Genomic DNA, 26,537 nt, shown 5'->3' with positions numbered 1-26,537 from the left:
GACTCTATTTGCCATTTTCCCCCCACCAATAGAAAAGCTAGCTGAAGTAGCTACTGGATCTTCCTTAAGCATAACCCTTAGGCAGTGGACTGTGTGCAATGGTACATCACTTGTATGAGCAATTGTTTGTGTATGATCAAAGCAGAATCCACATCTATAAATTGGCTGCAAATATGATTTTACTGCTTTAATCATTTCCATTTCTAGCTGAAACACATTGTGGTTGAGCATTGTAGAATGGTGTGCTTTTTCTTGACCCAAAATTGCTAGGCATTAACCCTTAGGCAGTGGACTGTGTGCAATGGTACATCACTTGTATGAGCAACTGTTTGTGTATGATCAAAGCAGAATCCACATGTATAAATTGGCTGCAAATATGATTTTACTGCTTTAATCATTTCCATTTCTAGCTGAAACACATTGTGGTTGAGCATTGTAGAATGGTGTGCTTTTTCTTGACCCAAAATTGCTAGGCATTTGCCATATGTATTAAAATGAAAGAGAACTTTGGGTTAACAGGTAGGACAGCGATTCCTTCATAAGTCATTTTTCTTTCCATCAGAACAAAATGCCCAATATTGCTGTCCTGGCATCAGGGGGAGCTCTACGGGCCATGATTGCCCTTTATGGGACACTGGTGGAGTTAAAGAAGAACAATATATTGGACTGTATTACATATCTAGCTGGAGTGTCAGGTTCTACCTGGTAAGTATAGAATGCTGGAGGTGAGAAAGAGCATTTACCAAGAACATAGAATCATTTCTACAACTAGATTAGACCATCTCACTCAGCATTCCATTTTTAGCTATTACCCCTGAACATGGAATCTCCACTTAAAAGTCAGGTCCACTTGTTTCTCCATTGCACTAATGGCCACTGAAAGTTGGCTGAAAAGCTGTGAGTTGAGTAGCTGTTGACTCAGACCCTGAGATATGCCTCTGCAGAGAGAATTGAACAAAATGACATACAAATATGATGCACTGAGTATAGTCTGTTTTTAAATGTCCATTTGCCAAAACCACTTTGGAGAAGGGTGATAGGAATCTATTCTTTTGAAGGAAATAACAAGGATGTTCATTCATTCATTAGAACAGCACACCTTTTCTAGTTATTCAGGGGCTTAAATTGGTAACATCCTTCCAATTCCAACATAGTGTAGTGGTTAGAGGGCTGGGGGACTAGGCTATGGGAGCCCCAGGTACAAATCTTCATTTGGCCATGGAAGCTTGCTGGGTGATCTTGGGCCGATCCCTCTTTTCAGCCTAACCTACTTCACAAACTTGTTGTGAGGGTAAATTTGAGGATGCAAGAATGATGTATGCCTCATTGACCTCCTCGAAGGAACAGTGGGCTAAAAAGGAAGTATTAAATAATTTCAACTCTGTGACAAACACCACTTTCACTTTATAGACCATATAAGCCCAACTTCACCAGATCTATCTCTTTTCATCTAATGAACAGATTTCTCTGAACTGAGGCTTAATTCCATGATCCATTGAGACTGTGCCAGCTGTCTTTTTTCATTAGCCCACATGGAGCTTTCCCTCTGTTGCCATGGTCATCTGAATACCAGTGACACAGTGAAATCAGCACAGCTCAGGTTTTGGCCACTGGCCACTGTCATGCAAACCGAATATGCTTTGGCAGTCCTTCAGTTGACTCAGCTCATAGTAGCAGGGCAGAAACCCAACAGACACAAAAGCTGAGGCTGTCCTCTGTGCTCAGAAGGCCATTTGATGAAGCTCAGTACAAGTGTCCCAACTTGCAGACTCATATCAATAATGAATAATCATATGTATAACCAAAGCCTATAATTTTAAGCACATTTGTTTGGTTTCACTAAAAGGTGTATGTCAACCATCTACAAGTATGATGACTGGCCACAAAAAATAGAGTCCTTGGAAAAACGTCAAATTGAAAAGCTTTCCCAAGACAAGTGGAATGTGAAGGAGGGAACAGGAGCCGTAGCTGATGCTGCAGATGAAGAAAACTACTCTCTGACTGATTTTTGGTCCTATTTAATTGTACATCAGTTGCTAACTGAGGTGAGCAGGGAGAATAAAGCTGAGCCCCAAACTCAGTGGGGTAAAAAATCTCTTGAAGAATGGAAAGAAAGTCAAGGTTTCCATACCTACTAAAAATAGCAAGGTTGCCAGCCAGCTGCTGGCAGCCAGTGGGATTCTGTGTAGGGTAGGGTTGCCGGTGTGTGTGGGGGGTGTCCTTCTTGTGCTGTGTTCAGGCCAACATGCCCGGCACGATGATGTCACCCAGAAGTGACATCATTGCACAGAGCACATTGTGAGCAGGGCCTCTATCCTTCAAAGAAAAGCCATAGAGTTTTTCCTTGAATAATAGAGTGTCCTCCTGCAACGATGACATCACCTCCGGGTGATGTCATTGCACTGGGCACCTTGGCCCGAATGCGGCACTTTGGGGGTGGGGCTCCCCCACCGGCCAGATTCAGGCCGGTGGATTCGGGGCCCTAAAAGTGGGCAAACCCCTGCCCCACACAGGGGAATGGCAAGCCTAGCAGAGGGAGGGACATGGGAGGGTGCTGTCAGTGTGATGGTGTTGCATCCCCTCTGGCAAAAACCTGGAAGTGATTCCTAGAGCAGTGTGATGTCATTTCCAGCAGGAAACTGGCATCCATAAAAAGCAAACAAACAATAATATCTTCCTGAGGTTCTACCCCAATCTCCCAAATGACTTCTTGGCTATATATTTATATAAATTTAACTAAAGCACTACACACTTTTTACTGTACCTTCATTGATATATGCTATAAACCTGTGTGACAATGGTACTTCTCATAGCAGGGTCTCCTTAGCAGTACCCTGACTCTCAAGCATGTGATCTGTTATGTCTTTTGGCCCAGTCCTATTCTATTGCTAGGAACTGTTTCCAAAAAGGGTAGCGATAGGCACTTACCCTTATGGCACCTTCCAACAAGCAACAGAACATTTCACAGTTGCTTATGGGATAGCTTGAACAGATTCCAGTTAATCTGCTTTTATAATTTATTTTAATTTTATTTTAATTACATGTTTTGTTAATTATAATATATTATTATTATTGCATTATTTCTATTATTTGTGTATTATTCCTATTTTGGGTCCTGAGTATGTCTAGAATAGGGTTGCCAACTCTGGATTGGGAAATTCTTAGAGATTTGGGGGTGGAGCCTGGGGAGGGTGGAGTTTGGGGGGGAAGGGACCTCGGCAGGATATAATGCCATAAAATCCATCCTCCAAAGCAGCTATTTTCTTTATAGGAACTCATCTCTGTAGTCTGCAGATCAGCTGCAGTTGCGGGGGATCTCTAGGCCCCACCTGCAGTTTTACGGTCCTAGCCAAGAGAAAGGTGGGGAATGTAGACAACAAAATAAAAGGCAATGGTAGCCAGGGGCCTGTTGGAACCCAGTGGAGGGCCAGTTGGCCTGATTTGCCAGTTAGCCATCAATGAGCTAACATATCCCTTCAGAGCCTGGGCTAAGAACCTCCGCCCATAAAAAGAGAACTAAGAGTTGGTTGAAAAACACAGTTTAGTCAATTAAATTAACTTAATCCATTCTTTTTCAGTTGGATGAGACTGAACTTTCTTCACATAAAGTGCCTGCAGAGAGAGGGCGAGTTCCCTATCCTATCTACGCAGCTGTGGACAAAAACACTTACCATAAGCAATATGAAGGTAATTTCATATCTAGAGAGACTGTCCAGGAAAGAAGGAAAGACAGACAGACCGTTAGGGTGCGGTCACATGCACCAAATAAAACGAGGGGAGGGAAGCGAGGCTATTTCCTCTGGAAGAATTTGACCTGCAGCTGCACAATCACACCTCCCTTCGAAGCTGCAGGTGCAGTCCATCAGTGTGTGATCAGACGCAACTGTAGGTTGTGCTTAAATGAGGAATTGATGAACCGCACCTCCACACTGGGAGCTCCCTATGGAGTTTGTGATGATGTGCATACTGTGAAGGGGGAAAAAACAATGGCATGGAGTCGGGATGGCCTGATCAAACCATCTTGACACCATGAGAGCTTGCTGGAGCGATCAGATACAGGAAAGTCCCTCTGTGGCCCATCACAACCTGTTTACTAGCAGATTTTCCCTGGTGTCTTTTAACTCCGCTTCTGCGGCGGAGCAGAATGGGTTGCCGATGGCTGCGGTGCTCTTCCCAGTTATTGTTGTCTGATCGCGCCCTTTAAATCCACATGGCATTTGCACCTATGTTGGGTCTAATTGTGCGTATGATCGCAGCCTCAAGGGTTTTAGCTAACAAATGCTGAATAAATAGAACCCAGTTATGAAAAAAGTTAGTGAATTTATTATATGCTGTATTCAAAGAGTTTGAGGGCAAGTTATTACAATTTAATAACAAACCCAAATTACACTGGTAAAACCTTCTTTTTTCACTCTATCATTACCTGCCCAGCCACCAAAAGCTAACAGGAATTGTGATGGCTATTCCTCTTTCTGCTTGAATTGTATTTGATCTGCTAATTATATGAGCATCCTCTATAAGTGATAGAAGAGATAATTTGTTTCTGGCATTCTGTACCAGCTTGCAATATTCTGAATGCAAACCCTCACATTACTGCTTGGTGGGCAGATGGCAGTGTATGGCCCAAGGAACTTCATGAGTCTTCCATAATTACCTGCAGGTGAGAATGGGGTTTTCTTTGTAACTCACACCACCAGTAACAAAACACAACTCAATTTCAGATAGAAAAATGGAAGGAAGAATAGTTTCTCAGTAAGACATTCAAGTAACAAAGTTCTCACTTTATTCCAACCTGCCTCTGCTGCCTGGCCCAATGAAGGATGATCCACAGCTGCACAGATGATCCCATTGCCTGCCTCTGCGTCATGAACCTGGAAATCCTTAGTGGTTTCCCTTACTGACCAGGGCTGACCCTGCTTAGCTTTCCAGAAATGATGAAATGAGGCTAGCTTGCACTATCCATGTTAGGGCAAACATTCATCTCATGAGTCCATTATTTGTGATTTTTGTGGGCATTGCTAGTCTGTTTCTGGAAGACCTGAGCTAGCATCAGCTTCACATGCTTCTTCAGAAAGTTGAGACTCTGAATTCATTGCTGCTGACATCTGACTGACCTCCTCCTCCTGCTGCCTTCAAACTGCATTAGATTTACTAAAGAGAATGAGACAAACATCCCGGCCTGTTGAGGTTTTACCTTTGTTTGTATAAGTGATTCTTCCTGCAGTCCCCAGTTTCATTGAGCATGTGGGTGTTTTAGGAATGTAGAGAGCAGGGAGCGGGTGACAGTACTACCACAAAAGGGCTGCCACGGAGGGCACTTTTGAAATGTTTGGCATGGCAATCCAAGCATCCTCCTACAGTTAAGGCAGCTGTTTTTGAGTGGGTACCCCTTGGAGACACAAAGGTCAAGGGCTGTTCTGGATCACTTTCTGCTCCAGTGAGGTAGAGGAAAGCCTGGACTAGCTGTTTGCTTTGGGGAAGGGATATTTTGTCAGTGATCCAAATAGGTACCAAGAAACCACAATGACAGGTGCCGTGGTTCGAGTAGACCTTTCTTAGACTCTGTAACTGCTTCTGTCCGATTGTCACGCAAAGTGAATAACATTGTGGCTTTATCATGTTTAATTTGTCTGGTTTGCCATACCAAGAAGCTGTGAAATAAAACCATTTTTCCAGAAAAGATGAATGGCATCATGGGTAATTGGTAGCTGGGCCTTATCTATGCTGAAGACTTGAAGACAATTGCAATTATGATGATATTTGAGCAATTAGGGGTGTGCAAAAGCATACTTTCAACACTTATCTATAGTTTTATGGAAAATGTACTGTGTGAGTAAAGTGTCATCAAGTTGCAGTTGATTTATAGTGGCCCCAACAAGGGGCTTTCAAGGCAAGTGAGAAGCAGAGATGGTTTGCCATTGCCTTTCTCTATAGAGCCTTCCTTGATACTCTCCCTTCCAAGTATTGACCCTGGTTAGCTTCTGAGATCTGACAGATTCAGGCTATACCATGCCTCCTGCCCTCCCAGAAAACGTCCTACCACCCTCAAATTCACTACAGACATTTCACCCACTTATGACTCTTCAAATTCGCTTTGGATTCTGTTTCAGGTGGAACTGGGTGGCAGTTTTATCTGTACTCCACTTTGCTCATTGTTGTTTGCTTGTACAGTTCTCATTAGCACTTCGTTCTTTCATTTCTCCAGGCACCTGGTTTGAATTTACCCCACATGAAGTTGGAGTTCCTGGTCTAGGAGCATATGTAGACCTCAGATACTTTGGGAGTGTTTTTGAAAATCGTCAACTTAAAGAAGAGAAACCACAGAAAAACATGTGCTATCTGCAGGGTATGTCATTTGCAACTTGTTTCTGGATAGGCTGGCACTCTGAGCATGCCAACCCCCCATGCAGGTTTCGACAAGATAACCAGAGTCTGTGTTGGCATGATCAGCCTATATGTGTGTGGAAAGCATCTGCTTGTGCGGAGTAATGAATGCAAAAGTAACATTTGGCTCGGATCCAACTGAACTTTCTGCTGGTGAAAAGGGAGGGAGGAGGTCCTTTTTGACAACCGAAAAGGCTCTACTGGTGATCAGTAGGGTGGGACTGTCATAAGGAGGAGAATCTGACAAGTTTTAATGAAAATACTGGCTCAGGGCTGACTGGAGGTTGGACATCTGCCAGGGTCCAGGGCTTCTGGCAGGGCCCACTGCCACTGACCCCCCCCCATCTCCAGTCATCTCTGCCACCCAGATGCTTACTTGCAAATGCTCCACCTCCTGTGTTCCTGGCTTCCTGGCTGCTGCCACAGAACAGTGCAGAGGTGATACAAGCAGTGCTCCTGATGGCCACAGCAGTGGTCCTCCCATCTGCACACACCACTCAGTGGTGTTGAGGAAATGGTGTGCAGGTGACTTTTGAGAGTGGATAGGAAAGAGATGTGAGCAGGGGTCCTGATGGTGGTCAGAGAAGTGGATGGGGATCCCGGTACTCTTTGCCCAGGGCCCCTCAGAACTTGGAACCAGCCTTGTGCTGGCTGGATCCAACCCTATATCCATAATCCACACATTGCAGCCAAGCATATCAGGTTCAGTTATGGGGCTCAGATGTAACATAAACTCCCTGTCTAAAGCACTAGATAGATTTTAATTTCCCCACTTTAGACACTGAATGCCATTTCAAGGACAAAACTGAGTTCGCTCAGTCACACCTAGGTCTAAGTTCGTTATAATGACAGCTGACAGGTTGGATCCAACCAGCTTTAACTCAGTCTATCTCAGGCATGCTAAGTATGTGTCAAAACAAATTACCTTTGACCCTTCGATGCCATTTCTTCTTTGTTCACAGGTTTATGGGGAAGCGCCCTTGGCAGTGAGAGAGAAATTTATGAGTCTATAAAAGGTACTGATTTTCTGTGGCAACTGATTTTCTAGGCATCTCATTCCTTAAAACAGATTAGCAGCAAGTTGATTGCACCATCTGCTTTACCAGAGGTGTGAAGGTTTGGGAATGTGAACCCTTGATTGCTGTGGAGGCCAGGGTACTGTAGTGGTTAAGATACTGAGCACTGAGCTGAAAAATCCTGAGTTCCTTTCTTACAGCTTTAAACATATTGATTAGCGATAAGCAAGAGGCTACAAAATGGCTTCCGTGATAATAATGCTGCCTAGTATTGTAAGGCTGTTGAATGCACTGCTGGCATGATGTGTGTACAGCACACTGGACAATTAAGCTGCTTGGTAATAAAAGGGACTGTGATAATTGAGACACATTTTGGGGAAAGCCCGAAGAGAGAATTTGACACCTTGTTTAAACAGTATGTTGACTGGCACCATATTTCTTGTAATCTTGTTGTTGCCATATAGGAAACACAAGTCCCCATGCATGTGAATGTATGTATTTCTCTTTCCAGATTCCTTAGGTTTATTTCCAAACCAGGACAGATCAAGAACTGGAGATGAAGAAACTTGGGGCAAGTCATTAAGACCTTTAATATCTTCCCTGTCTCATCCTGATTTATTCCCTCTCCTCTATGACACCTTTGTCATGTCCATAAACTCTTACTTGGGAATTTTCCTTCATGCTAGCGCCATGGTCAACTTGCTCTTCTTTCTCTAATACATCCTAGAAACGACCCTTGACCAATCTGTACAAATGAATCATTTGCAAATAACTGCTTAGACTTATCAGTTTTATTTGACTAATGATGGTGCCTTCCTCTGGGGCTAGAAGCCTTCATCCAGTGGAAGTCATGTGTTCCACAGGTGGGAGGCCACCTATATCAGTGGAAGTCTTCTTGCATCAGATGAAGGCACTGTTGTTACAGGAAGAGAAGCTTTGCATCTAGACCAGTGGTCTAGAGCTTACATATATCTCTGAGAACTGAGTTCATTACATCTCATCTTGGATTTCAGATTATGTTTAAAAGGACTATTACTCTTCAGGCACAACAATTTTTTTTGTTATGCTGGGAATAGCTATAGAGACCAGTGGTCTAGAGCTTACATATATCTCTGAGAACTGAGTTCATTACATCTCATCTTGGATTCAGATTATGTTAAAAAGGACTATTACTCTCCAAGCACAACATTTTTTTTTTGTTATGCTGGGAATAGCTATACCTAAGTTTCCATAGCTTTACCTTTTCCCATGTCAAGGTTATACGTTGGATCCAACCCATTTTTCTGAGGGTGAAAAAGAGTCTCCATGGACTACCCCAAAAAAATGCTGTATTGGGAATCACCAGAATTGCATGCACAAAAACCATGTGGGATGGGATCTGGAGGAAAGTGGGGAATTGTGCAAGATCAGGTGGAAAAACTTGGCTGTCATTCAATCCTTTTCTCACTGTAGCCTTTATTAAGCTAATTTCCCCTCAACTGTAAAAAAAAAACCCAAAAACCCTCAATAGGCATATAATCTCTTCAAAACCATTTATATTATAGCACCAGAATTTAATATAACAATATTTTGAAGTGGTACAGCTTGAAAACAAAAATAATCCCAAACAAAGTTAAAATATATATTTACACCCAATAGCAAATTATCATCAAGTTGTTGTAAAAGTAATAGGTTTCCCCCCCTTACTTTCTGTGGAGCAAATTCTGGTATGAGAGCATAGGGTAATGTATGATTATGACAAGTCTTGATTTCAGCACTGGAATTTATTTACATGAATATTAGCGGTGTCATTGTGAGGTTCCCACCCTGTGTGAGGCTTGGGGCAATTGCCACTGCTGTCCCATTCCAAAAGGGTCTGTCTTTTACCTGCCCTGAGTGCAGGAAGGATTTAATATACAGGGTATATTATAAGTGAAGGTAGATATGAACATTCATCTCCTGTAGTCTTTGAAAAATGATCAATGCGTTAATGAACATAGGGCCGTGGTGACTCAGAGGTAAAGACACTGACCTGCAGACTGGAAGGTTGGTAGCTCGGCAGTTTGAAATGTGAGTGCCGTGTGGCGGACTGAGCTTCTGTCTCTGGCCCCAGCTCCTGCCAATCTAGCAGTTTGAAAGCAAGAAATTGCAAGTAGATAAATAGGTACCACTTCGAAGGGAAGGTAACAGCATTTCGTGCACCTCGGCATTTAGCCATGTTGGCCGCACGACCATGGAAAAGTCTTTGGCAAGCACTGGCTCTTCGGCTTGGAAACAGTGATGAGCACTGCCCTCTAGAGTCAGATCTGACTGGCTTTCAAGCAAGGGAGACCTTTACTTTACCTTAAATGAATGTAAGAGGGGCTAGAATTCAATCTGACTTTTTTAAAAAAGACATTCCCTTTAATATTATTGGAGGACACCTGAGGTTGGATTCTAAGAGAGCCAGTTTGGTGTAGTGGTTAAGTGCGCGGACTCTAATCTGGGAGAACCGGGTTTGATTCCCCGCTCCTCCACTTGCACCTGGCTGGATGACCTTGGGCAAGCCATGGTTCTGATAAGAGCTGTTCTTGAAAAAGAGCAGTTTCTGTCTGAGCTCTCTCAGACCCACCTACCTCACAGGGTGGCTGTTGTGGGGAGGGGAAGGGAAAGGAGTTTGTAAGCCGCTCTGAGACACCTTTGGGTAGTGAAGGGCGTGGTATAAATCCAATCTCTTCTTCTTTTTCATTAAAATCAATACTGTCCACTCAGTCTTACAGCAACTGACTAGGATCTCAGGCAAAGGTCTTTCTCATCACCTACTACTTGATCCTTTTAACTGGAGATGCTGGGAACTGAACGTGGGATTGTCTGCATGCCAGACAGATGCTTATCACTGAGACACAGCTCCTTTCCCAAGGTGAAAGGTGGTGCTTTCCTCCCTTGCAAGGAGCATCTGCTATGTAAAGCTGTTCCATGCTGCTGCGTGGCTTCCCATTTGGCTCAGCATAAAGCTCTCCTCCATCTGCATCAGGGTGCAAATTGTTTAGGGAGAGTGCGTGTGGGGGGGAGAAGTCTCCCAGGGGCACCAGCAGGGCACTGCACTGTGCTGCACTGCGGGGAGGGAATAGCACCTGCAGCCCCCCTGCAGAAAGTAAAGGGGGGTGACCTGGCAGAGGGGGAGGCGGGCAGGCGGGAGGAAAGATGGAATGAGCTGGGTAAAAAACACGAAACACCTGGCGGTTGCCAGGCAGGGCATGTTGGGGACTGCTCCAGGAAATAACAAATGGTTGTGGGGTGGGCGTGCTTCCAACCACCCCCTCAAAAAAATATGATCACAGAAAAATATTCCCTGGCTGCTTTTAAGGTAAAGGTTCCCTTGCTCGAAAGCCAGTCAAATCCGACTCTAGGGTTGCGGTGCTCATCTCTGTTTCAAAGCCGAAGAACCAGCACTGTCTGAAGACCTTTCCATGGTCATGTGTCCGGCATGACACCAAGGCGCATGGAATGCTGTTACCTTCCCACTGAAGTGGTACCTATTTATCTACTTGCAATTTCTTGCTTTAAACACAGACAAATGGATTTTCAGCTAACTTGTTTCCTTTGTGCCAATTTGCATATCTCTGAGCCCGTTTGGGGAGGGTGGTATATAAATCCAATATTGTGCCAATTTGCATATCTCTGAGCCCGTTTGGGGAGGGTGGTATATAAATCTAATAAAATATAAATAAATAAATAAAAAAGATGGGAGGGGATTCAGCTCCAGTTTTCTTCTTTTTGCTCACAGTGGGTCGAGGGTGGGGAGGAGCAATTGTAGTACCTTAAAACAAAATCCAGATAAGGTTGTGAAACACTGTAGTGACCTCAGAGTCACCACTAAATGCCAATAAAATGATGCAGACAGCTGATGCTGAGATGAAACAATAGGAGAGGGGATGCAGCATGAAATGCAGACAGAAATTTGTGAGATGATGTGAGATCGTTGGCACAATGGTGGGAAAGACGAATGCAGATTGGACCTCTGTGCAACACAGGAAAGCTCCATAGCAGAACAGAAACTTGGGATCTAGCCATTATATATTTGTATGGCTTTCCTCAAATTTGGTGGATTGGTGATTGATGAGATCATTCATTCATTCATTCATTCATTCATTCATTCATTCATTCATTCATTCATTCAATATATTTGATTAGCACTGGCTCTTCGGCTTGGAAACAGTGATGAGCACTGCCCTCTAGAGCGGGTAATAACAATTGGGAATATACGTTCTAAAACCTTCTGAACATTACAAATAAATGATTAATCAATTTCAATAAATACAATAAAATCAGTAAAAACAACTACTATAAAATCCAAGATGGCATAAAACTCACATAGAGGAGCAATATACATGTCTGATATGGAGGGAAAGCAGAGGTGGGGAGAAAGGAGAGGGAGGGGGAGGCCACAGCTAGATGGAATCTATCAACAAGGAGTCCATCAGTGCTCTCAACCATACGCATAACAGAACAACTCTGTTTTGCAGGCTCTGTGGGATTGTACCAGATCCCACAGGGCCCTGATCTCTCCCAGAAGAGTGTTCCACCAGGCTGGAGCCAGGGCTAAAAAGGCCCTTGCTCTGGTTGAAGACAACTGAATGCTCAAGCGTAACACTTTGTGGGAGATGTGGTGGTCCTGAAGGTATGCTGATCCCTGGCTTTTTAGAGCTGATTAGAACTGATACATTGATATCAGTGTATTGTTGACAGAATTATTATTTTACAATTGTTAATAAGGATAAGCTGAAAGCAGACAAGTATTTGTAATCCTGTTTCCTGCTGTTTTTCACTTCTAAGATTTTCAGGTTGTTAGCACATTCTATCAAGCCTATCAGTGTGTCGTGGAACTACATTTGCGTGTAGTAGATGGCAAAGAAGTGGATGCACTTTTTGACAAGCTGGAAAAACTCCTGAACAGTAAGTGGACTTTTGGCACAAGTTTTCCGAGCTTTGGGAAGGGGTTGTGATGGAGAAAAGAATCCTCTAATATAAATGTATTACTGGACATCGAGGCTGCATCCAAATGGCACTATTGATGTTGTTGCATCAATAGTGGAGCAGTAGACAACTCATCATAGAGCTTCTTCTATACAACTCCTCTTTTGGTATGAGTCATCTCTTCAAATCCTGCTAATACGGTAGTTAGTCTCCTTTGTTTCAAAACAGTCAGCACATCATCAAGGATTACAGGATAGGAGGTCAGTTGTGGTTAATCAGCATGCTCAATAACATGTTGACTCATCCCATTGGTCAATTGAGCTCTGTATTGTCTACTCTGATTCTCAGTGGCTCTTGTAGCTTTCTGGTAGAGAAAGGTCTATCCTGTTGATAGTGAAGCTTTCAGGAGATGCCACCTTCTACATGTAAAGGAGGGGCTGTACCGCTAAGCCAAAGCTTATTCCTTTTGAAAGTTTCCCAAATGTTATGTATCCCACATATTATTATGTAAGAACATAAGAGACGCCAATGTTGGATCAGGCCAAAGGCCCATCCAGTTCAACACTCTGTCACACAGTGGCCAGAAATACCAGGTGCCATCAGGAGGTCCACCTGTGGGGCCAGGACATTAGAAGCCCTCCCACTGTTGACCCCCCCCAAGCACCAAGAAGACAGAGCATCACTTGCCCCAGAGTCCCTATCTATACCTTGTGGCAGCCACTGATGGACCTCTGCTCGGTCAGCGCCGGAGAAGAACTCCCCCCGCACCGCGGGTGCCCGCCATGTACTTTCATGTTATGCACATTTACATTTGACTTATGTTTCTCATCCCTGTTCTTCCAAAATTAGAATCTTTCCCATAATTTTTCAAATTTTTAATATATAACCTATTCTGACATTGGCCTCCCATTAAAAGAACTGATCATATATAGTTGTTCCCCCACTAAGATGGCCTGTTTGGTATCCACTAGAATCCGTTTTTCTTTATAGTGATTCATCCCTTGTGAAATGGGCTCCTGGAGATTGTGGTGGGGCACTATCTTTAAAGTTGTTATTTCTTTAATCCTCATTGACAGTTTTTGATCAAGGTGGCTGGGAATAATAGAAGACGAACTCCAACTCCTAGATCTCTCCAAATTATCAGCAATAATTAAACAGAAACTATGAGACATTTCTCTCCAGTTGGACAGATCTCAAGCCCATTTTGTTCCAGAAGTGGGGAATTACAACCAAAACTTTGTTCCATCTTCATGCGCTGGAACTCCCCCAACATCGTAGAGTTTTTACCCTTGACCGACTAAATGTCCTTCCATCTGCCCTCCTTGATGGGAGATATGCTCGTATCCTGTATGAGAAATGTCTCTGTCCATATTATTCTGGTATAGTAGAAACAATTGAGCATGTTTTCTTATACTGTCAGTTTTACAAGAACATTTGGAATATATATATATATATTTGAATTTTATGTTTAGTATACCTTTATATTCATGACATATATTTAATGTATATGTCTGTTGATGATTCTGATCGGCTTCTGATCTTGGATCATAATAAATATTGATTGATTGACAGAAGTTACTAAGGGGCACTGTGGCTCCATTTTATTTAGGATGGGTTTAAATGGAGTAATTTGCAGACATTTCCTTGTGTAGGCAATTCCATCATGTTTTATTGCATTGTGTGTTTTTTTAGTCTTGGAATTGTAAGCTGATGTAGTGGATTGTGAAGGGGGTGCCCCTTGGTGCTGAGCTGCATCAACAAAACCCTTTGGTGTTTGCACAGCATTTGGGGGAAGCGGATAAAGATTGGCATCTCTCAGCACAGTACAGGCAGGGATAAATGAAGCTGGCAGATAGTGCTGGCTAAGCTTGGAGCCAGAGTAGATTTGCTCGAATATGGGTAGCTGCAAGCTGCCAATTTGCACCCAGATGATAAAGTAAGGTTATATCTGAGGAAGCAGATCAGCCATTTAAATCAACTAGTTTAACCCAAGTTTGGTTGTCTCATGTCTTCATTTGGGAGGGGGGATCAGTATAACAGTAAAAGCTTCCATGCACAGAGAAGAGAGAGACAGAGAGACAAAGAGACAGATAATAAATACTATATGCCATTAAAGGTTTATTGATTGATTGATTGATTGATTGATAGATAATAAATACAGATTTATAGATGTTTCACCTTTTCTGATAGGTACAATCATGCATGCAAATTCTCTACCAAAGTAATGAAATGAGTTTCAAATGTGATAAAGAAATAAGATATTCAGAAGGTAGAACAAATGGAAGGGGACGCTACTCACCAGAGATACCATCTTGGCTAGGACTTGCCTATGTGTCTATGTGTAGACAAAACCTGAAAATTCATCTTCTTTCCTTTCTTTTAACTTTTCTGTCTTTGTTTTTTAGTCTTGCCTTAATCCATTGCATCTATTTATCTTTTATAAAGCCCCCAAGACCACCAAAAGCTATGAAATGGTCCGAAAGATGCGTAAGACCTGGCCTTCTTCAGATGCAACGAAAAGAAAGAATGACTGTATCGGACTGGGCAAAGCTTTGGAATCAGATTTTGGAGGCAAGTAGCCTACTGTCCCTATATTTCCTTCTAGAAGCAGCTCTTCTCTAACATCTCCAAGTTGTCTTGGTGGTACCCATATTTGCTAATGTTATCTAAGCCAGTTAACCTTCTTTCTTTAGTCTTTCCTTATGTATGTCCAAGGGGTAATGTTTCCTCCATTTTTCTTCCTTACATTTTTTTTTCTTCTCCAAGTATCAGTGGAGCCATGAATGGCTGTACTACTAGGAAAATCAAGTGACATTTGTGGGGGAGATGGCAACCTTCTTTCCCATTCATCTGTCAACAGCCACCCATCCCGCTCTGCCATTACCTGCCTCCTTTGCCTCCTCCACCTGGTGCTGGGCAGCAAATCCTCCATGAAGACTGATCCCAGCATATTTGAAAACAATAGAACATACCATGCATTTGCCCTAAAGGGCTTCCAGAACACTCACAAAATTCTTTCCTCTCAAGCAATCACAAGGTGGCTGACCTTGTTTTGGCCCTAGGTTTTGCATGTAGGCTGCCTCGGGCAAACTAGTGAACGTCATCCACCCAGATAGAATCACCCCATCCCCAAAGCCATCAACATCAAACTGTCTTGAGAAGCTGATTGAGGAGAGGAGAGGAGAAAGTCACATGGGCTTCCATGGGCTTCTTGCTATGAATCATGAAGTGGTTTTCAAAGTGTTTTGCAGAGAACCTGGATTTCTTTAGAAGTTTATAGTGATTCCTTAAAAAAAGATTAGAAATAGCAAGCATACTTCTCTGAAAAATAGATCTCCTACCTTCTGTAATATGCAGAGAGGGAGCATTAGGTAAGTTCTAAGGCACATTCTAGGAGCTGCAGTGACTCAAGTGGTTAAGACACTGAACTGCAGGCTGTGGAAGGTCAGTAGTTCAGCAGTTCGAGACCCGGGTGCCGCATGATGGAGTGAGCTCCCATCTCTAGTTCCAGCTCCTGCCAACCTAGCAGTTCGAAAGCAAGACATTGCAAGTAGATAAATAGGTACCACTTCTGTGGGAAGGTAATAGCGTTCCGTGTGCCTTGGTGTTTAGTCATGCTGGCCACATGACCACGGAAACGTCTTTGGACAGCGCTGGCTCTTCGGCTTTGAAACAGAGATGAGCACCGCAACCCTAGAGTCGGATTCGACTGGCTTTCGAGCAAGGGAACCTTTACCTTTTTAAAGGCACATTCTCAAATCATACAGTGCCCAGAACTAGTATTGTCTCACATACCACCAAAACATGAATAACAGAAAATCCATACAGAACTTCTCATGCACTCTGACTTTTTCTGGTTTCCACAGGCTCTGCTTCCACCATGGTACTCTTAATGTGTAGAATTTTTATGGTACCCTTACTGTGTAGAAATTCTGTGCCAAATTGCACATTTATGACCTTAAAGAAAAGCAATATATAGGTATAACTATGAATAGCATAACTGCAGTCTACTCCAAAGCTACTTGTATGTGTGTATCTTCAAAGTCCCAAAATGAAATTCCCAAGGGTTCAAGAGTTTCTCAGTTGCTCTGACTGGCAACTTGTTTTGTGTCTACTAAGTTCATATGGCTTGACAGCAGTGTTCTCATCTGAAACCTTCGGGGGTATGATCCAGTAGGGTCCTCCTTCTAAGTTAAAACAACCAAGAGTGGCACCAAACGATTATGTTCTTTTCCTTTTACTGATAAAACAGTCCTGAAAAATGAAATATGAATATTGTTTTCAATGTTTTATGTGTCTCATATTCTTTTCCCCCCCTTTATGAAATCAAAATAGTGGAAAAGATGCTGGGCAAGCCCTTGAAAGTCATTAAAGGTAAATTCATCAACATTCGTATGACGAGCATATTTTGGTTGTTCATTTTGTCGGATGCTGCTTATGTCTGCCATCATATATGGACCATCTAGCACAGGGGTGTCAAACATGAGGCCCAGGGTCTGGATCAGGCCCCCGGAGAGCTTCTGTCAGGCCCACAGTGGAACTGGCAGTCTTCTGCTTCTTCTTCCAGTTCTGCTGCTGCTGCATCATCATAGGTTTGCAGCTTACAGAGACACACCTGAACAGCATACTCAGTATTGCAACAGTACAGACATTTTGATGCAATAATTCAGAGCAAGAGGTGTCAGTTATCAGACACTGTTAAATAAACAAAATATTGCAAGAGTGCTAATGTTTTAAGCATGATTTTATGTTAAACAAACCCTTTGTGTTTGTGTCCTTTATAAAGTTTATATCTCCACTACCTGGTATTACATTTTATGACACCAGCCCAACAAGGACTCATTTATGTCAGATCCGGGCCTCATAACAAATGTGTTCAACACCCCTGATCTAGCACTAGCCCTTTGTAATGGTTTTTATATTTACATGCTGTTTATCATTTTATCTATATATTTTTAGCTGTTTATTATTCCATGTAAGCCGCCCTGAGCCTGCCACGGTGGGGTAGAAATTAAATAAATAAACAATAAATATAATTTTATGTATATGGTGCATTATTTATTTATTTATTTAGGAGATTTTTATGCTACCTCTCCTGACTCCTACTCCAGATGGCTTACAATTTTAACTAATCAATAATAAAAAAAACCCAAGCAAACCATTAAAACTAGTCCAGGAACACAAAAACCACATAAAACTGGCCTCAGACCAGAAGACTAGACTTGGATCTGGGTGTCCCCAAGTCAAGTCCCTATTCTCAATTTATTTTATTTTATTTTTCTTTAAGAGAAAGTAGTGGACAAGATTGTGGAGAAACCTATGGAAGTAATTAAAGGTAAATTGCTGGAATTAATATTGCCCTTTATACTGTACTCCAATGTTTTTGGTTGATAGAGAATTATATTTGGATCTCAGTGTCCTGGCTTGTAGTTCCTCTTCTCATTTTCATATTCATTTTTTTTACTCTAAGATAACAGAGTTGTGGACACGGTTGTGAACAAACCTATGGAAACAATTAAAGGTAAGTTGCTAAGACTAACATGTTCCTATCAAATTTCCATTTCTTTGGTGGATTTGAGGGACCTGGCTAGGATTTAGGGGTCTTGTATTCTAGTTCCTCTTCTCAGTCTCTCTTTTTTAAATTTAAGATAAACTACTGAAAAAACCAATGGAAGTAATGAAAGGTAAGTTACTGAAATTAACATGCTCATATTGACTTTTTATTTTTGTGGGGTAGATAGAGAATTGGACTTGGGTCTAAGAGTCTTATATTCCAATCCCCCTTTTCGGTTTCTTATTTTTTTTCCCCTTTAAGATAAAGTAGTGGACAAACCAATGGAAGTAATAAAAGGTAAGTTACTGAAATTAATATGTTCATATTGACTTTTAATTTCTTTGGTGGATAGAGAACTGGACTTGGATTTGGGTACCCTGTATTCTAGTCCATTTTCTCAGTTTATTTTTTTTTCCTTTAAGGTAAAACAGTGGACAAGGTTGCAGACAAACCAAAGGAAGCAATTAAAAGTAAGTTACTGAATTTAATATTGCCTTCACAATGCCTTTCCACCTGTTTGGTGGATATGGGTTTGGGTTTGGTTATCTTGGGTTCTTGTGCCTTTGGGCAAGTCACATTCTCTTTTAGGTCCCCATCTGTAAATTGGGGATGATCATATTGTAATTCAGACGTCTGCTGGTTGGCTGATGCACAAAAAAGACCCACAAAAATACTATGCACAGTCATAATAATAAATTACTGAACTTTATATCCACCCTTCAAAATACTCTGACTTTTTAATATGACTGTTTTAATCCTGGCATATATCTCTGGGAAACATAGATGCAATTTTCTGAAATAATCTCTTGCCATTTCTGCTTCATTTTGGCTGGTAGTTGATTCATGGCTCGAATGGAACTAGGGATGCCTGCTGTCCCCTAAGTATGTCATGAAGTATTATTGGCAAGCAAGATGGATGCCAGCCAATGGGAAGATTCAACTGAGCTACTCATAAGCAAGCTGTTGCCTCCCTTATACAGTCAAATCTTGGGTTCTTGTGCCTTTGGGCAAGTCACATTCTCTTTTAGGTCCCCATCTGTAAATTGGGGATGATCATATTGTAATTCAGACGTCTGCTGGTTGGCTGATGCACAAAAAAGACCCACAAAAATACTATGCACAGTCATAATAATAAATTACTGAACTTTATATCCACCCTTCAAAATACTCTGACTTTTTAATATGACTGTTTTAATCCTGGCATATATCTCTGGGAAACATAGATGCAATTTTCTGAAATAATCTCTTGCCATTTCTGCTTCATTTTGGCTGGTAGTTGATTCATGGCTCGAATGGAACTAGGGATGCCTGCTGTCCCCTAAGTATGTCATGAAGTATTATTGGCAAGCAAGATGGATGCCAGCCAATGAATGTTGCGTGTGACCGCAGCCATAAGCAAGCTGTTGCCTCCCTTATACAAGCAATTGCCATGTACTATTCATCCAACCTAATAATTCATTTTTAGATCTGATTAGGATTAATGGTCACCATTAGGGTCCAAACAAGAACTGAGGATCTTTTTTTCACCTGATCTTAGAGTGAAGCATTATAATTAGGCTTGGTCCTTTGACTGGTGAGAACATAACTAGGGAAGGCAGGAATAAGGTGGATTTTGATAACAGGTGGGCTAATTAACAAGTACTTTAAAACATCTACAGATGAAAAGATATTCCTAAAACAGTTCATCACCTGCTGGGGCAGTGGTGTTGCTAAGGGAAGGAATACCCTTAATGCTTAGCAGCACTAACCAAGTCAGCTGCTGGAGTGGCCACTGAGGGAAGAGGATAAGTATCTCTTGGCACATTTAATATGCAAGTTAGGACAAACAAAAGAGGTTGTAGTGCTGGCCACGTTAGGAGCCAGCGTGGCATTGCCCAGAATGCTGATAGTGGGCTACCTTTTTTGTAGCCCATTCTTTGAAAGTGAAGGAAATAGTTTGATGATGCAGATCACTTGTTTGATTAACAAAACTTAGTTTAACTCACACATTTTTTCCCCTTGTGTCTTCATTGGCGGAGGTGCTAGTACACTGCTGCTGGTTGAAATGGGAATTCTGTCCTGTTCACATTGTTTGTTTCCCAATGCAGATGGCAGCCAAGCAGCCTCTTCTGGAAACAAAGAAGCTGATCAACTGAACCCAAGGGGAAAACCTCCATCGGAACAGCCAACAGAAGGTTAGATTACTATAGGGCACTACTGTAATACCTTCAGTGGGATTATGCAATGTTAAGTGTATGCAGAATGGCAGCCTTAAAATGAGTTGGCTATAACAAGATGGCTGCTGGAGTTGTTATTTTGGGCTTGTTCTCTTGGTCTATGGTTCTCTGCTGCCCAGTATCCTTCCTTCTTAGTATTTCTGCAATAGATGCAGAATACACAAACAGTCAGGGACTTCAGGGCTGGATGATGGGGGGAAAATGAAATGGTAGTTTTTATATTCAGAGCAACTGGCCCTGGAAAGGAGCAGAAATAACTGCAGGGAGTCCTCACAGACTTTCTATGTCCTTAGAAGGACAGGAGTCAGCTTTTCAAGATACAGTTCCATGGTACAAAACAACAACAACCAAAGGCAAACTAATAACAACCCCGCAGGAAAACAAAACAAAACAGAATTTCCTCAATTTAAATCAAGTATGCTTTTTGTTGACTTATGGGGATCTCGTTCAGACTGTGCGACTGAACAACAACAACAAGTTCAGAACTGCAAAACAGGCCAGCTTTTATTGCCACAAATTAAATGAGAAGGTGAATGCAAATCCTCATTGTGTTATGAAGCTCATGAGGTAAACATGAGCTAGTCACAATTTCACAGGGCTGCCATGGAGATAAAATGGGGGAAGAGCCAAGAATACTTCCCTGAACTGCTTGGTGGAAGGGTGGCATTAAAAAGCACAAACAGACAACCTTAATTCTGATGGAGTTTTGACTCTCAAAAGCTTATACCCTGGAAACTTTGTTGGTCCTTAAGGTGCTACTGGACTTAAATCTAGCTCTTCCACTGCAGACCAAAAAGACCATCCACATGAGAAAAAAAAAACTTCTCAAAATGCTTGTTTAAGTTTATGATGGCCCTGGTCACATGGGCGGCTTTGATCTGCAAGAGGGACGGATCAGGGGTGCATCAAGCGGGCGTGATCACACCACAACACCTGGGAAGCGGGACGCACCCGTCCCCAATCTGTCTCTTCCGGCCGAAGATGCGGATCAGAAAAAACCCTACAAAACACTAGTACTTACCGAAAAATACGCTGCAGGGGCGGATGTGTGATTGCCGGCGTGCCCGTCTCTCCCGCAGCATGCGAGGTCCTGCCGAACTGCACATGCGCACATATGCGCAGTGGGCTCACATCACTCTGCAGTCTGTGGATTCCCCCTGGCATCTGATCGTGCCTGGGAGGAACTGCACGGCGGCTGGGGGGATCTGTCTGATCCCGCCACCGCGCTTCTCTTTTGGTGCGGCTCAAAAAAGCCGCGCTTTGGCTGTGCCTATTTCCCCTAGTGTGACCGGGGCCGATACTGAAGATGCAAAGTGTTATCTTTCAGAGGCTGAAACCCAGTTTTGGGCTGTAGATTTCAATTGTTGATTTGTGGATTTCTCCTTTCTCATTTTTAGCGGCCAACGTTGGCTACCGCGTCCTACGTTTTGTCAACGTGGTGAGAAAGACTTATTCCTGCCTTTTGACATGGACATGGGGGACCATCAACAACTTCCTGTATAAATGCTGTGAGCTTACATTGCATCTGTGTTGATACTTCAGTGGCTATTGTATTCCTGAACTGAAGGTGGATGTTTGATATGCTATGGGGATTTTATTTCTTGGTGTCATTGTATTTATTAAGACAATGATATCCTACCTTTCCCTTTGTGGTTCAAAGCAGCCAGTTTCATGTAGTGGTTAAGAGCAAGGACTCTAATCTGGGAGAACTGGGTTTGATTTCCCCACTACTCCACACGCAGCTGCTGGTGTGACCTTGGGTCAGTCATAAGTTCTTTCAGAACTCTTTTCTCAAGGACAGTTCTCAGGGGAGCGCTCTCTGCCCCACCTACCTCACATGGTATCTGTTGTGGGGAGGGGAAGGGAAAGTAAGCTCCTCTGAGACTCCTTTGGGTAGTGAAGGGCAGGGTATAAATCCAATCTCTTTTCTTCTTCTTCTACAATTTGTCCTATTAAAACCACAATCATTGAGCAAATCATGACGCGGACTTATACTGAATCAGATCCTTGGTTCATCAAGGTCAGTATTGTCTACTTGAACTGGCAGTGGCTTTCCAGGGAGACAGAAATCTTTCACAAGGCCTACTGCTAGTTCCTTTAACTGGCAATGGCGGGGATTGAACCAGGGGCTTTCTGTATGCCAAGCAGATGCCCTACGGCTGTCCCATAGCCCCTCCCAATTTTTTTTCAAAGATATTTCACAGAAAATTCCATTGGTTATAAAAACTCACTCAGTGTCCCTCCAAAACAGCATGGCCTTAAAGCACTTTCTAAAAATGTTATCTCCACAGGGAGCCTCTTCCATAGAATTGAGGGGGGGGGGAGAGATATTGAAACACAGTAGGTTCATGTGATTTTTATCCTGAAACTTTGTTTCCCTTAATATTGTTAGCTGATGTTAATGCTCCTGCCTTGACAGAGGAGCCGGTCCTCAGTCTGATTGATGCTGGTTTGGCCATAAACACTGCTTACCCACTTATTTTGCACCCCGAGAGGAATGTCAAGCTGATCCTCTCTTTTGACTTCAGCTCTGGGGATCCTTTTGAGGTAAGCCAAGTTGATGAAAGGGTAGGCACCAAGGATGCTATTAAACACTGTACCCCTGCTGGTTCAACTCCCCCAGGCTTTGTTTGGATTTTGCTTCTCCTATGCACGCATCGAAGCAGTGCATATTTTCATACCAGTTTCTGTTCCTGCATGCTGAATTATTCCTTTAAATGTACCTCTTTTCTTGCTGATTTCTATTTCAACTGCTTGTAAATGAAGTGTAAGTACTGAAGATTGTATACATTTGTCTACATAGCTTAGGTCAAAGAAATGAACACATTGGAAACACCAGCAATAAAAAAAAAGAATGGAACAGAAAGAATCACAGAGATAGTATCAAAACCCCAAAGAAACCTATATCCCATATAGGCCTATAATGCCAGAATTATGGTTATTCTTTCTCCATTTCCTCATTGTCTCTTTTCTCAGTGTTTGATGATTGCAACCTTAGGAACAGGGACTAACCTCTTTAGGCTTATACAACTCTGTATGGTACCTGCTTCTTCTCTTAATCTTGCCCAATTCTCCTCATTGTGCAGACCACATCCCACATTACTTTTTGTCCATGGGAGGTCCCACAATCCCTAGTATAGACTTTTGGGGTGGTCAGAGGGGACCATTCCTCCTTTTTTCACCAGTGGCTGAATCCCACCCCCTTGCAGAGTGATAGTAAGCAGAACTCTACCCTTCTAAACCCATTGACTTCAATGGAAATAGAAGGGTGTGATTCTGCTTGTGATCTCATTGTTCCAGGAGTCATTACAAAAAAAACCCCACAACAATTTACTTCCTTGTCACAGCCCTTCATGTTTTATGGTGGAATAGTATTTTATTTATTTTTTATTTATTGAGATTTTTACCCCGCCCTCCCCGCGAAATGGGCTCAGTAATTTAGAAGAACTCTGCCGGATCATACCCATGGTCCATCAAGTCCAGTATCCTGTCTCACATAGTGGCCAACCAGTTCCTCTAGAGGTCCAACAACAAGCATAGAGGCTGAGGTCTCCCCCTGATGTTGCATCCAAGGACTAGTATTCAGAGTCCTACTGCCTTGGAATATGAAGGCTTCTTTTAGTCACCATGGCTAGTAGCCACTGATGGACCATGAATGTTTCTGATCCCTAGCTAAAGCCATCAGTGCTCGGGCAGTGAATTCTATAATTTAATTATTCATTGAGTAAAGAAGAATTTCCTTTTTGTTCCTCCTGAGCTTATTGTCCATCAACTTCATTAGCCATCCCTGAATTTTAATGCTGTAGAGTAGAATAAGGTTATTGTATATGACCATAGGCATTTACAATCCATTTGCAAAAGTTTTAATATTGTGGGAGAGGGACATGAGGCAGTGCAGTGTTGTTCTGTAAGGTCCCTTTCTGACTTTGCATTAGTGGTAGGTACCACAGCATGCTCTTTTCTGCACTAATCTGTATGTATCAGAAATATCTGATCCCAGAGGAACAGTTTTCAGCACAGATCTTCTACACTCTAATTCAATACATGGGACTGATAGTATGTGTGATGTCCTCCTAGATAACCTTGAGCTTCTGACATTCCTTAAGCAGCAGGGCGATGGAGCCATCGTCTATCTCCTGCTATTTCAGTGTTATAGGAAGAGTCTCTAAGTGCAGCATAAGAAGCAGCTTAATTCACGAATATGTGAATTTGGTAGTTTCCTCATGAAACTGAGAGTGTCTCCTTCCTTTTTGGTTTGTTCAGACCCTCAAAAAAACCGTTGACTACTGTAAAACACAGAAAATCCCATTTCCCAGGATCGATGAAAAAGAGCTGAATGACACAGAGAATCCAAGAGACTGCTACATCTTCAGAGGTGACAATGGCCTAACTGTCATGCATTTCCCACTATTCAACAAAGTCAACTGCCCAGGTAACTTGTGAAGAGGGTTAATATGGGGCATTTTGGATTGAACAGATTTGGTGGAGTGATTGTGGGCTCCATGTGAAACCTCTGATTGTGGGCTGAGTCTCCGTGTAAAAGGATGGAAGGAATGGTGCTAAACTCCGCCTTCCGTTATATCTTTAGGGAGGGGAAAGATCAGTAGTGAAGACAAGTACTGGATACAAGAACTGTGTTTATTGGAACACAACAGTCAGCTAACAAAACAGGCTGCAACTAGGCCTAAGTAACTCTAATTCCTCCTCCAGTTATGGTCACAAGATCTCAGCCTCTTCTTTCTGGGATTTATCCTTAAAGCAATAGTACCAGTATACCACACCTTCAAAATGGCAGAGCTAAGCTTTACTTTTCCTTCTGGTATCCAGCCCTTTAATGTGCTTATTGCTCTTTTTACAGCTGAATCCAGGTGCTTTGAGCACTGTGCAACAGCTCTGAAGAGGGGAATAGGGGAATAGGGGGTTGCCACTTGCCAGGCTATGGAGGCCTCACGGGATATTACCATCCCCTTACTGATTCTGTACCAATACTACAGAGGGGCTAGGGCCACAGTGAGCAGCATAGGGGTAGGGGGTGCTGCTGGCTCCCCACCCATCTCCACCCCACTTGCTGCCACTTCCAGAGTGGGGGCACCATTTTGCATCACTGTGTGGAATGCATCTCAGATTAACTTCCAAGGGAATATGCATTAAGGAGAGCTGAACATGAGAAATCCCCAGTAATCCCAGATTACTTTACATTCTCTTTCTCAGGAAAAATTAAGGAATACAGTGACCAATTTTCCACCTTCAAGAGGAACTACACCCGTGAAGAAACCGAAAAGCTCATCGTTGCAGCCAAGAAAAATGTCATCAACGTACGGCAAAAGATTTTGGAGGAGATCAAGCGTACTATGGGTTCACAATATGCTTAAGCAAATAGCCTCCAATTTAACCATTGCTTAAAGGCTGGTTTGTACAATATGGTGGCCAGGGGGGCGGGGTCGATTGGCTTTCTTTTGTGTTATTTTTTAAACCAGAGCATACTGCCAATCATCATCTGTGTGGTTCAGTGTTCAGCATGCATTGGACAATCATAGTCAAAAGGAAGTTTAATAATCAAAGAGCTTGGAAAACAATATGTCACTGTAAACACTGGAAATTGTTGCAGGCCATATCTTTGACCATCCGGTTTATGAATTCTCACATGGACACTCCTATGCCATGCTATATGTAAAATACACACAATGGAGCACAGTGTCACTTGGCCCTCAGTTCCACTCCATTTCATTGACTTCATACACTGTAGTTTTAGTCAGATAAACCATCTGTCTTTTTCAATATATACTGTCAAAATGTTGCTTGCATGTCTTGCTGGGCTTCACAGCAGCTTTTCCAAAGCCCTCCAGTGAGAGGAAAAATCCCAGTAAAGAAGGAACAAATCAAGTTTGCTGAAATAAGAAGAGATGCAAATTATTTTTATACCTTTTCCTGTTACGGTGGGCAGAACCAGCTGTGTTCTTACCCAGGAGTTCCTCCTCACTGGTTATCCCCAAAACTATAAATGTTTCCTATAAGCTTCAGATAATTTCCTCCAAGAATAAGAACTGGATATGGTGCCTGCAAGGACTTATTATCCATATGCCCAAGAGGGAAAAAAACCACATGCATATTAAGTAACATTTGAGGCTTTTTAAAATGAAAGGGATAATCTCATAATTGAAAAGTGATAGAGGAATTCTGATATTAAGATAAGATTTTTTTTCCAGCAGTTGCACAGGGAAGGTGAACTAGACAGGCTTGCCATATCCCAGGCGTGGTGGCTCTGACACTAAGCAGATACTTATCTGGAATGTTGTGAAACCACTTGAGAAGTTCATTATCTCAACCTCTGTCTAGCTAGGGGCACTGCATGTGGAAACAATCTTCAGCATGCATTTTTCCAGGTGGATGTGAAACCCACATGCACATACTAGTACTGGGGAGGGATTCTTT

The 26,537-nt window shown here is 42.5% G+C and overlaps 1 protein-coding gene across 4 annotated transcripts in view; it reads left to right on the top strand.

The window, feature by feature from the left end:
* PLA2G4C (phospholipase A2 group IVC) overlaps positions 1-25,963 on the top strand; it is a 78,046-nt gene extending 52,083 nt beyond the window's left edge. For 2 of the 4 annotated variants that reach the window (XM_015421714.1, XM_015421718.1), the window contains 16 exons: positions 6,206-6,346; positions 7,347-7,400; positions 7,912-7,971; positions 12,195-12,314; positions 14,781-14,906; positions 16,671-16,709; positions 17,623-17,670; positions 17,806-17,856; positions 17,984-18,019; positions 18,151-18,186; positions 18,312-18,359; positions 19,977-20,063; positions 21,503-21,613; positions 22,498-22,652; positions 24,369-24,537; positions 25,317-25,963. In XM_015421714.1, the coding sequence (XP_015277200.1) occupies positions 6,206-6,346; positions 7,347-7,400; positions 7,912-7,971; positions 12,195-12,314; positions 14,781-14,906; positions 16,671-16,709; positions 17,623-17,670; positions 17,806-17,856; positions 17,984-18,019; positions 18,151-18,186; positions 18,312-18,359; positions 19,977-20,063; positions 21,503-21,613; positions 22,498-22,652; positions 24,369-24,537; positions 25,317-25,477 (1,442 nt within the window). In that variant the 3' untranslated portion in view covers positions 25,478-25,963. Of the gene's footprint in view, positions 1-567; positions 706-1,846; positions 2,046-3,578; positions 3,688-6,205; positions 6,347-7,346; positions 7,401-7,911; positions 7,972-12,194; positions 12,315-14,780; positions 14,907-16,670; positions 16,710-17,622; positions 17,671-17,805; positions 17,857-17,983; positions 18,020-18,150; positions 18,187-18,311; positions 18,360-19,976; positions 20,064-21,502; positions 21,614-22,497; positions 22,653-24,368; positions 24,538-25,316 lie in introns of those variants that run through there. The other 2 variants (XM_015421716.1, XM_015421715.1) reach the window with 2 other exon arrangements.
* Positions 25,964-26,537: the final 574 nt, after the last annotated feature.

The sequence above is a fragment of the Gekko japonicus genome, unplaced genomic scaffold, assembly GCF_001447785.1.
Source record: "Gekko japonicus isolate JY-2015 unplaced genomic scaffold, Gekko_japonicus_V1.1 scaffold3209, whole genome shotgun sequence".
NCBI classification, from domain to species: domain Eukaryota; kingdom Metazoa; phylum Chordata; class Lepidosauria; order Squamata; family Gekkonidae; genus Gekko; species Gekko japonicus.
This window is presented reverse-complemented; position numbering and strand designations above follow the sequence as displayed.